This window comes from Vigna umbellata, chromosome 4, assembly GCF_029865625.1.
Source record: "Vigna umbellata cultivar VRB3 chromosome 4, Vumbellata_1.0, whole genome shotgun sequence".
NCBI lineage: Eukaryota > Viridiplantae > Streptophyta > Magnoliopsida > Fabales > Fabaceae > Vigna > Vigna umbellata.
In genome coordinates, this window is record NC_142168.1 from 25656761 (window position 1) to 25668254 (window position 11494).

At 29.8% G+C, this 11494-nt stretch overlaps 2 protein-coding genes across 2 annotated transcripts; both read right to left on the reverse strand.

The window, feature by feature from the left end:
* Positions 1 to 379: 379 nt before the first annotated feature.
* Positions 380 to 1587, reverse strand: LOC148199692 (uncharacterized). The gene is made up of 4 exons (XM_088112761.1): positions 1482 to 1587; positions 1246 to 1398; positions 682 to 935; positions 380 to 451 (listed from the first exon to the last, which is right to left on the reverse strand). The coding sequence occupies exons 1-4, from the start codon at positions 1585 to 1587 to the stop codon at positions 380 to 382; spliced, it is 585 nt and encodes a 194-aa protein (XP_087968887.1).
* Positions 1588 to 4904: 3317 nt separating this feature from the next.
* Positions 4905 to 9192, reverse strand: LOC148199693 (putative F-box/FBD/LRR-repeat protein At5g56810). The gene is made up of 3 exons (XM_088112762.1): positions 8464 to 9192; positions 8203 to 8277; positions 4905 to 5261 (listed from the first exon to the last, which is right to left on the reverse strand). Exons 1-3 carry the CDS (start codon positions 9190 to 9192, stop codon positions 4905 to 4907), a joined length of 1161 nt encoding a protein of 386 aa, XP_087968888.1.
* Positions 9193 to 11494: the final 2302 nt, after the last annotated feature.

An 11494-nucleotide genomic window follows, 5' to 3' on the forward strand; every position in this document is an offset into this window, starting at 1 on the left:
TAATATTTAAACAAAATTACTAATAAATCTCAAAAATTTAAGTTTATCCAAATATTAATCATATCTTCAATTATTTAAAATAAGATTTAAACAAAATTACTAATAAATCTCTAAAATTTAAGTTTATCCTAATATTAATAGTATTTTCAGTTACTTAATTTCAATTTTGATAGCGGAAGTTCAGCCCTATTGTAAAAGATATGAGCGGTACTTATAAGCTTTGCTCAATCCTAATTTTATATGTTAATTTTTGTGAAAACAAATCAAATTATAAACTTATATTTGAAACTATAGTATAATTTTGTACAAATCTAGTTATATAATTCAGCTTTAATGTTCAAATTAAAGAATGAAGAAGCCTAAAAAAACAATTGCCACCTTAAGCCGCCTTAATGGCATAATCAACTTGTATCCGAGCCAAGGGAGTTACCATGTCTCTCTCCAGGATGATCTGCAATTAAACGTAACAACTAAGATATTAGTATGGTAAATAACCTCCATTAAAAACTAAGAAGGAAATATAAAATGAACTAAAATTAAAATTTGTAAAAGTATTTATCTACCTAAGAATATGGAATAGAGGGTTTGCGCTCCACCAAGGAAGAAAACATACTCAGCTATACTCTTCCTGTCATATTTATCCCCATACCAATCTGCATCAGAATAAGAGGTAATTTGTACCTCTTTTCCTGGTTCTCCTCTTGGCAGCAGTATTCCATAAGTATGTGTACCTTTCAAGTACCTTAGGATGCGCTTGGCAGCATTCAAATGAAAAATTCTTGGACTCTGCATGTATCTGCTTATAACTCCTACATTGTAGCTGAGATCAGGCCTAGTATTACATAGATACTTTAGGCTACCAACCATCTTCCTATAATTTGTAGGCTCTACTCCTTCTTCTTCGGGATCTTTCTCTAGCCTCACATCCACTTCTGCTGGAGTATTTGCATAATTTCAATTCATCATGTCAAATTTCTTTAACATTTCCAGCGCATATCTTGACTGATGCATCACAATTCCACCATCAGTCTCAGTAAACTCAATCCCAAGAAAATAGCTCAACCTTCCCAAATCACTCATTTCAAATTCCTTTAACATTTGGATTTTGAAATCAGAGATTTCCACATTTTAGTGCTTTGGTCAGTATATCTGCGATTTGGTCTTCGGATCTGTAGTATACGACCTCCAGCTTCCCTATACTCATTTGCTCTCTAATATAATGAAATATGGTTTCTATATGCTTACTTCTCCCATGAGAAGCAAGATGTTTAGCTAGATTAATAGTTGACTTGTTATCAATAAATAGCTTTATCTTTCCAGTTGAAACAACCTTCAGCCCTTTCCACAGTGAACTCAGCCAAGCTGCTTGACAAGTGGCTTCATAGGCAGCAATGTATTCTGCCTCACAGGAAGATAAAGCCACTACGGGTTCCTTTGTCGAGCTCCATGAAATTGGCGCTCCCCTAAGGAAGAAAACATACCCAGTTGTACTCTTCCTGTCACATTTATCCCCACACCAATCTGCATCAAAATAAGAGGTAATTTGTACCTCGTTTCCTGGTTCTCCTCTTGGCAGCAGTATTCCATAGGTACGTGTACCTTTCAAGTACCTTAGGATGCGCTTGGCAACATTCAAATGAGAGATTCTTGTATTGTCATACAACTAATTTCAATGAACAGAAAATTTAGTCTATCCTAGACATCTCAAACGTACTCTTTACAACAATTCCTTGTAGAAAGTGAAGTCTTTGATGTCTTGAAATGTCTCCTAAGCGTCTCCTGAAGTTCTACAGTATTTTTCTCGCTTTGTTTGTGTCCGAAGATAGTTTCTATCTTTTTGTCACATCTTTTTAAACCACTTAACTTCATTAATTCGCTCAGCGCACATGTGTGTATGCGCTGTACGAATTTTCTTAACTGCTACACTTCAACTTATGATATTCGCAACAGGTACTGCGAATTGCCTCTTCTAGTCGTGCGAATTTTGACTTTCGCTTTGGGAGATTTGGCTGACAACAGTCCAAATAATACAACATTTCCTGTACAATGTTTAATATAACGTTCTACTACCTATTACAACTTTTCAATAAAGGAACAAATATTTATTTTAAATACACATAAGATACTAATTAATTTTAATACAATGTTTAATATAACAGTCCAAATATTTATTAGCTTCTAAAATAAACATAAATTAAAATTAATTAGTATCTTATGTTTATTTAAATATTTATTGTTATTATGCGGTGCACTTTATTTTCATTGTTTGCAATTAATAATTTTAAATATGTTTATTTTTAAATTATGAATATTTTCAGTTAGTATATTTTTATTAACTATTTTAAACACATAATTTTTTATAATTTTGAGTTGTTTATCTAGTTATTTTTAAAAGTAATGATACTTTATTATTTTAATGATAAAATGTTTAAGTATAACTAGAAATATAAAAAAAAAAGGTCTCATTATGTAAAAATATTCTACTTATATAGAATCTATTTTCTAATTAAAAGTTGTTTTCCTTCTCTTTTAGTTTTCTCACAATTTGTTCCTTGAGGCTTCGTCTCATTTGATTCCTACTTGCATGTGATCCTTGTAAGTTTTTTTTTTATTTCTACTTATCAATGTTTTCATTGGCATTGTCAGATCGTTTTAGAAAAGGGTACTCTGCAGGAGATGTTTTTGCTGTTTGGGATCTTGTGAGCTACTTGGTAAAGTAACCCAAATTACTAACAAATTATACTTGTAATCCTATTAGTGTTAAATCATAAGTTTGAAATAATTATAAAAAAAATTGTTATAGTACCCAATAATATTCAACATAATCTTGGTACCGGCAATTCGAAGTAATTAAGAACACCAAATTACCATCTCATCTTTCTTCCGTGCAATGCTCTCAGTGGGAGTAACATGGCAAGTTAATCGTTGAAATAATAAGAAACGAAAACATGGGATATTTTAAGATAAACTAATACCAAATACAAAAATGTCAAATTCTCCTGTGTTCATTTACGTGGGACGAACTTCATAAACCTTCACAAAAACACAACCCATATAAAAAAATCATATTATTTAATTAAGTCATCTAATCTAATGTTTCATCACAGGCAAGTGTGTAATCCTCTAGTCTTTCAAGGGTTTTACTCACGGAAAAAGAAAAAAAAAATCGAAAACAAAACCGACAACTAAGAAAACAAAATCGAAAAAAAAACTCATGACAAAATTACCCAGGTTGAACAGAGGACTAGTATAAGTGTACTAGGATAATAGAGTAGTTGGCATCCCCCATGTCCCAGTATATATCACATTCAATGATGCACTGGAGATCATTGGAGGAGACAAGATGTTAAATATTTCCATCCTTCAACTATGGGTGTATGTAAGATAGTTAATTTTGTCTTTCATATTAAACTTATTTACATTCTTAGTTTCTAACAACTTAACTTTGTTGTTTTAGGTACATGGACACAATCATTGTGGATCAAGGTCGGTCTTCCATGTATGAATTTGTTGAACCTCAGACCATCCAACCTTCTGGTAGCACAATTGAGAGCAAACAAATATATTTGAAAACATGAATGGCTAAGTCAAATAGAGACATATACTTTGTGCCATACATTGATGGCTGTGGGTTGCTTTATGTAAAATTTCATTAAAGTTTTCTTAATTAGTTTACTAACTATTTATGAATAATGATAGGTCTCACTGGCAACTGATGCTCATCATTCCCAAACAATGTAAAATTGTATGGTTTTTGTCGTTGCACAGGAAGATGAAAAATGATTTGAGAAACATGCTTCAAGGGTAAGTGTTTCTCTTTTTATGTTTCAAATTCATTTTGACCTTCAACTTTTATGATAAATATATTTATATTAATATTACCTTGTGTTTTCAATGTAAATAGAGTAATGAGTAAAAACCGAGGTCAGCTAGTATCCGTCCTATATCCAAAGGTTGTAAGTCATTTATAGTTCTAAGTTATTTTACTAGTTATTGAATGATCTAAATGCTTGACTATTTAGTTTGTCATTTTAGTGTAAAAACAGGGGAATGTGGCTACTATGTCATGTCTTTGATTAAAACCATCATTCGAGTTGTCATTACAGATGACTGGAATGAGGTAATGATGCTTAACTTATTTAGATTAGTTTCTAACAACTTAACTTTGTTGTTTTAGGTACATAATGCATTCATTTTGCAACGCTTCAAGAGTACATCTGCTATACCAGAAGACGTAATTAAGAAGATAAGACAGGAGTGGACAACTTATCTTCTGCAAAGATAGACTTAGATAGGAAGATTTATTATTGTTGTTGAACATATTTACATTTAGTTTAACTTTAACTTTTGATAGTTTAGGTTTTGGATTGTTTTTTAGTACTTTGTTAACTTGAAACTAGTTTATATATTATATTATAATGTTCTGGGACAATTTTCTACTTTTCATATGTAGTTTTATTGCAAAAATAAATCAATTTTTTTTAAAAAAAAAAATACCCAGTAAACGTCTATTAATGTCACATCAGACGTCTACAGATGTCTGCCAGTGTATACAAAGACGTCCAATGAATTACAGAGGCCAAACACGTTCTAGGGTCTTAGACGTTCGACCTGTACAGTCAGACGTCTATATAGATGTCCGACCTGTACAAGTCAGACGTCTATATAGATGTCCGACCTGTACAGTTAGACGTCCCATCAACGTCACCCATATAGACGTTGGGTAGGGGTCGGACGTTAAAATCCCAAACTAACATACGTTTAAAGTGATTTCTGCACTAGTGCTTTCTTCGGTGCATTGCTCTCAGTCGGGGTAACATGGCAAGTTAATCGTTGAATTAATAAGAAAGGAAAACATGGGATATTTTAAGATAAAGACTTAATTTCTTATTTGGTCAAATCTCCTATGATCTCCAATTGCCAAAATGAGGCGGCTCCATTGTCGCCGAGACGGGCTTCCCCACCTCCCTCTCCGGCCAACTCTTCACTGATGCCGCCGTCGCAACCTGATCCTCGTCTCCTAAACCCTCAGACTGAACAAAATGTCGTCGCTTTGATTTCGAATCAAGTCGCGGTTTAGTTGTGAAGATTATGATGGTGCTGATTGTGGTCACGAGCGTGAAGAGGCTCACCATTGGAATCACTGTGTCGACGTTCGCGATTCTACTTCTAGAATACGTGGGGCGGCGTGTGATTTCGAGTTCTGTGGTGGAATCGTGCTTCCAAAAGGTTTGGGTCGAGGAAGGTGAAGAAGCTCTTGCCTGAGAAGTTTCGTGCGAGAATAAGGAAATTGAGTATGAATCGGTTAGTGAAGTTTCAAGTGTTGTGGAAGATGATAAGTTACCTGTGTTAGAAATAGAAGAGGGAGAAAAAGCTAGAGAAGAGTAGAGGAGAGAAAAATTTATACTATTTTAAAATAAAATAGAGACATTTTTAAAAACGGATACTAAAGAGAAAAAAAAAACCCTCTAAATGTAGGAACCAAATAAGCAATTAAGTCTAAGATAAACTAATAACAAATGTCAAATTCTCCGGTGTTCATTTATGTGGACGAACTTCATATAGCTTCACAAAAACATAACCCATATAAAAAAATCATATTATTTAATTAAGTCATCTAATGTAATGTTTCAGCACAAGGCAAGTGTGTAATCCTCATAGTCTTTCAAGGGTTTTACTCACGGAAAAAGAAAAAAAAAATCGAAAACAAAACCGACAACTAAGATATTAGTATGATAAATAACCTCCATTAAATACTAAGAAGGAAATATAAAATGAATTAAAATTAAAATTTGTAAAAGTATTTATCTACCTAAGAATATAGATCTATAGAGGTTAGGGGTGGGCAAATGCACTATTTGTACTGCACTATAAATCTATTACAATTAACTATAAAATAGTTTAAAAAAACTGAACTGCACTAGAAAATAGTTCAAAAAAACTGAACTAAACTATTTTTTAGTTCAGTTAACTACAAAACAATTCACTTAACTACAATGCACCTTTTTCTAATAAATAAATGTAGTTTTGCACTTGTACAACTGTCAATGGCTAATTATCGATAGAGTTAAAAGAATTAGTTCAATTTGATTTTTTTTTAATAATTACAAACAAATAAATTAATATTCAATAACATCACATCATTTAAAAAAATTAAATTATAAATCTATATAATTAGAATTAGTAAATAATTATAATAAAAAATTTAAAAAAATTAATGAAATATTATTGGTACTATTTTATCATATTATTAAAATTAAATTAATAACTATAATTATTTATCATTACTATTTATTATTAATTTAAAAATATAAAATGTCTAAAATTTGATTCTCATATTAAATATAGTTTAATTTAATAATATAAATTTGTTTATATATTATTTTATATAGATTAAAAACTTAATCTCTAAAAAATATTTCTGTTTATCTCTGTTTTGCGTTATTCGAAATATTTTTAATTTTGACAATTATCTAGTTTAATATAAAAACTCTCATCTTTCTTCTCTTCTCACCTTTTTCTGAATTCTCATATATATATATATATATATATATATATATATATATATATATATATATATATATATATATATATATATATATATATATATGAATTCAGAAAAAGGTGAGAAGAGAAGAAAGATGAGAGTTAATGAAATATATATATAATATCATATTTCATAATTATTTACATAAGTACTTTTATCTTTTTATTTTTACAATTATAGTTAATTTTATTAAGTTATAAAAGTAATTACCAGTTTTTGAAATATAATTACAATATAATAGAATTTAGTTTTTTTTAAAATATATAATTATTTTAGTATAAATTTAATAATATCATTTTATTTTAATAATTATTATAATAATAGTTAACTTTTTAAGAGACTTGAAAAAGAACATTTATTTATTTATCTATATTAATAAATTTTGAAATCTAATGAATTTTTACGTACATATACCGATCTTGCTTATATATTAATAATATTGAATATTTATAATATAGAGAAAATACTAATCATTACTTACACCACACACAAAATAGAAAAATATATATATAATTGTATTATATTTTATAATTATTTTCTCATACACACTTTTATCTTTTCATTTTACAAATATATTTAGTTTTATTAATTTAAAAAATAATTACCAATTCATAATCACAATTTAATAAAATTTAGTTCTTTTAAAATATATAATGAATTTTAGTATGAATTTAATAATATTATTTTATTTTAATAATTATTATATTAACTTTTTAAAGAACTTTAAAAACAGTTATTTATTTATTTATCCATACTATATATATATATATATTTTATTAATTTACAAAATAATTATCGATTCATAATTACAATTTAATAAAATTTAATTCTTTTAAAATATATAATGAATTTTAGTATGAATTTAATAATATTATTTTATTTTAATAATTATTATATTAACTTTTTAAAGAACATTAAAAACAGTTATTTATTTATTTATTCATATTATATATATATATATATATATATATCTATATATTTAGTTTTATTAATTTACAAAATAATTATCGATTCATAATTATAATTTAATAAAATTTAGTTCTTTTAAAATATATAATGAATTTTAGTATAAATTTAATAATATTATTTTATTTTAATAATTATTATATTAACTTTTTAAATAATTTAAAAACAGTTATTTATTTATTTATCTATATTATATATATATATATATATATATATATATTTAATTTTATTAATTTACAAAATAATTATTGATTTATAATTTCAATTTAATAGAATTTAGTTCTTTTAAAATATTTAATGAATTTTAGTATAAATTTAATAATATTATTTTATTATAATAATTATTATAGTTAACTTTATAAAGTCTGTTATTTATTTATTTGTCCATATTATATATATATATATATATATATATATATATAATCTAAAAGATAATTCAATGTTTATTTATTTTGAAGAAAAAAAATGAAACAGCATAGTTCAGAGTTTAAAACAGTTAACTATACTCTTAATAAAAATAGTTTAGTTTTTTTAAACTGCACCAAAAAACAGTATAATAACTAAGTTAATTATGTCCAGCCTTAATAGAGGTTGTAAAGAGTTATAAATTTCAAAAAATTATGATTTCAACTTGGTCAGTTGAGAGTTCTGAAGTAAGTACTTCATTAAAACTTCTGTCCGTTTTCAACCTTCAATGTCTGTAGTCTAACAAAGGGCGGGGGTAGGATACTTGCATTTTGAAACATATCATCTTCTGGCACACCCTACACAATCAGAGCACATATAATGGATACTGTGATTATGTTAAAAAAATTGACGTAAGAATGCAAACAAGGGGAGAAGAAAACACAGAACAAAAGTAACTCGCGTATAAATGCTGCAAGGACGCACTGAGAGATTATCAATATATTTGCATAGTATAACATTTTCAGCAATCTTAGAACGATTACATGAGAAGCACACATAGAGATCTCAATGTTGGCTTCTTCAAGAAGTGCAAGATCACAAGTGGAGGAGACCTCGTGAAAGGTTATCCAACTTCTGATAGCTAGATGGGTGAGATTCGGAGTAGAAAGCACAATCTTGTACTTCACTTCGGAGTACCTTTTCATGGTGAAACGAGAAAGGTTGGGATTTGATATGCTGATGACTTTGGCAGGGTTGCTCAAAGAACACCCCATAAGGACCAAACTGTTCAACAAGAAACAGGATGAAAAGGGTTCGGCGCACTCATCTCTGTTCCTTGCGGTGAAGGAGACATTAGTGAGACTCAAGGTTTTGAGAGCAGGTAGTTCTAGAGATTGTGGAAATTTAAAGATGATACGGTTTGAAACAGCGAGAGTGAGAGATGTGAGAGAGGGTGAAGAAAAGATGATAGGTATGGAATAAGAAACAAATTTTGTAGATAGGTGATCGAGATAGATTCTCAAATTTGGGACATAATGCAGAAGAGGAATGAAAAGGTTGAGAAGCTCTTGTGTTGCGATGCATGCGTCGAAATCAAGACGATGCAAACTAATGGAAGTGTCTCTATGGGAGACAACGTGGTAGACAAACTGGTTGTAGTTGCCTAGGTTTTTGAAATTGCGGCGTCTGAAAGAGAGAGTGGTGAGAGATTTCCAAAGGTTGTTCCATCGTTTCGATGAGAGAGAGGTTCGAACTGCGGCATCTGTGTTCATGAAATGGATAATGTGAAGAAAAACATCGTGAGGCAACCCACCGAGAAAGTCCCTCTCTTCTCTCTCTCTTCCAGTTTTCTGTGTCTCTTGTTGGTTTGTGTCTTCAACTCTTCCATGGTTTCTTTTGCTTCTTCCATGGATCAAAGGAAAAAAAGGTCTTAGATTCATGAAATACCTTACGTAAATGCGAGGCTTTTTGTACACTCAGTCTATTTTCCAAGATTCAAGGAAACTGAAAGCGGTTTTTTCGGTTTATATTAGATTATTGAGAATATATTAGATCTCACGTATTGTTATAGAGATAATTCGTTTAAATTCCCTTTGTTTCTTATAGAGATTATTTCTTCTGTTTAGATTCTGTTCTACAAAATGAGATTAGTTTTTTCAGGTGGAAACTAAGAAGAACTAATCGAACTACTTAAGTGCCTATGAAAATCGGTGGAAAAACGGTGTATTGAATAGTCTGAATGGATTATTTAAAAATGTTTTTTTTTTCTTTTACGTGATTAAAAGCTAAATGAAAAATGAAACAACAGCCATGAAATAATATTTTCCCTTTTTGTCGTAAAGTTTTAATATTGGAATTATGAGTAATTTATGCAGCCCTCAATTTAACAAATATTTCAATAAAAGATTAATAAGCAATTTGCCACCATCTTCTGAAGCACTCTATCTATGGGATTGAACTTCAGAACGTGAGAAAATGAACTGTCAGTAAATTCATTCAATGGACAAAATATTTCATGCAATTTTTTCTTCATCAGTTATTTTTCGTTAATTATATCCCCTAACATTCAACCTATAGATCAAGACAACAACCACCTTTTAGATGTAACTTGAGAGAAACAAAATTTAGTTCACTTGTCTTTTATATAGTAATTACCATGAAATAAAAATAGTTGTCTGCACAAGACTTGAGTTTAACTTAGTTGCAAGAAGTTCCAAATTACAAACATCTTTTATCTTTAGACACAATCAAGAAGCCAATTATTAAAGAACAACTTGATAAAACAATGGGGCCAACGTAATGTACAAATCCTAAAAGACCAGCATTACTTGGACAGTTTTGATGGGATTCCAGTTAGGAATATTGCACTCAGAATTATCTGAATTTGTTTCTTTTGTGTTTTCATTTCAGGTGAGCATTACAATTTAAAAGAGTCATAATGTCTCCAATTGTTAGAAAATCATAATTATAAAAAAACATAACTTATTAAATTTTTAACTTTTGTTTTCCTTATACATTTAACACGGCCAGCCACTCGTCTAATAATTTTTAAATTTAAGTTTATTCTAACAAAATTCTTCCATAAATTTAAATTTATTCTAAAAAAATTCTTCAATAAATTTAAGTTCTTTTTCCTTCCTCTCCATTAATAGGTATTCATGAAACAATATGGTAGAGAATGATTTCGTGAACATGTCAGCAATTTATTTTCTACTTCCCACATGTTTTAACTTCATGCTTCTTTCTTTTATTTTTTTTCTATGATAAAATGAAACCAAACATCAATGTCTCTGTATCAATCATTGTCCGAGTACCCACTAAGTAAGTAATAATTTGTCTTACTGATAAAGAGCCTAAATGATATTGTTCCTCTCACATATATCGCCAAATTCGTTTCAACGTCGACCTTCTAGTGAGAGTACCTTGGCTCCTCCATTTATCGGATTGTGATCCCAACTCTCAGCATCAAATCTGGTCTTGTGTTTGTCAAATATTGGCTTCCAATTAGATTGTGATACTTGCTTGTATCAATCCAGTCTCCATCTCCATATTTGGAGAGCTTTGTGTTGGGCTCCATTGGGATAGAAATCGGGTTGCAGTTCCTCATTTTAGACTTCTTTAATATCCCCTCGACATACATTTCCTAAGACACAAAATTGTCTTCATTCCCTTGAATGACCTCTAAACCGAGATTTCCATCTTCCTCTCCAATTTGAACCTCTTTGGTAATGTGTGCGCAGAAGCACATGTAGATTTACGCGGCAAGCTTCAGTTGCGAGCCTTATTTTCGAGTCTCAAATATAAAACCCGTCGTGCACATTCAGAAGTGCTCATGGAGGCTTCGAAGGGGGTTCAAAAACGGAGAGAAAGAAAGAGAAACATGAGCGGAGTGAGGGAGGGTTTCATATTAGAGGAAGAAAAAAAATACTCACCAATGAATGCAGCACAATGTTTGTAGGGTGTTCACATTGTTTGTTGTTGCTGTTGTGTGAAGATGAAAGTGAAAATGAAAGTAACATCAGGACTACATATGAAGAGTTTTACATCTGACCCCTTACGACGAAATGTAAAATT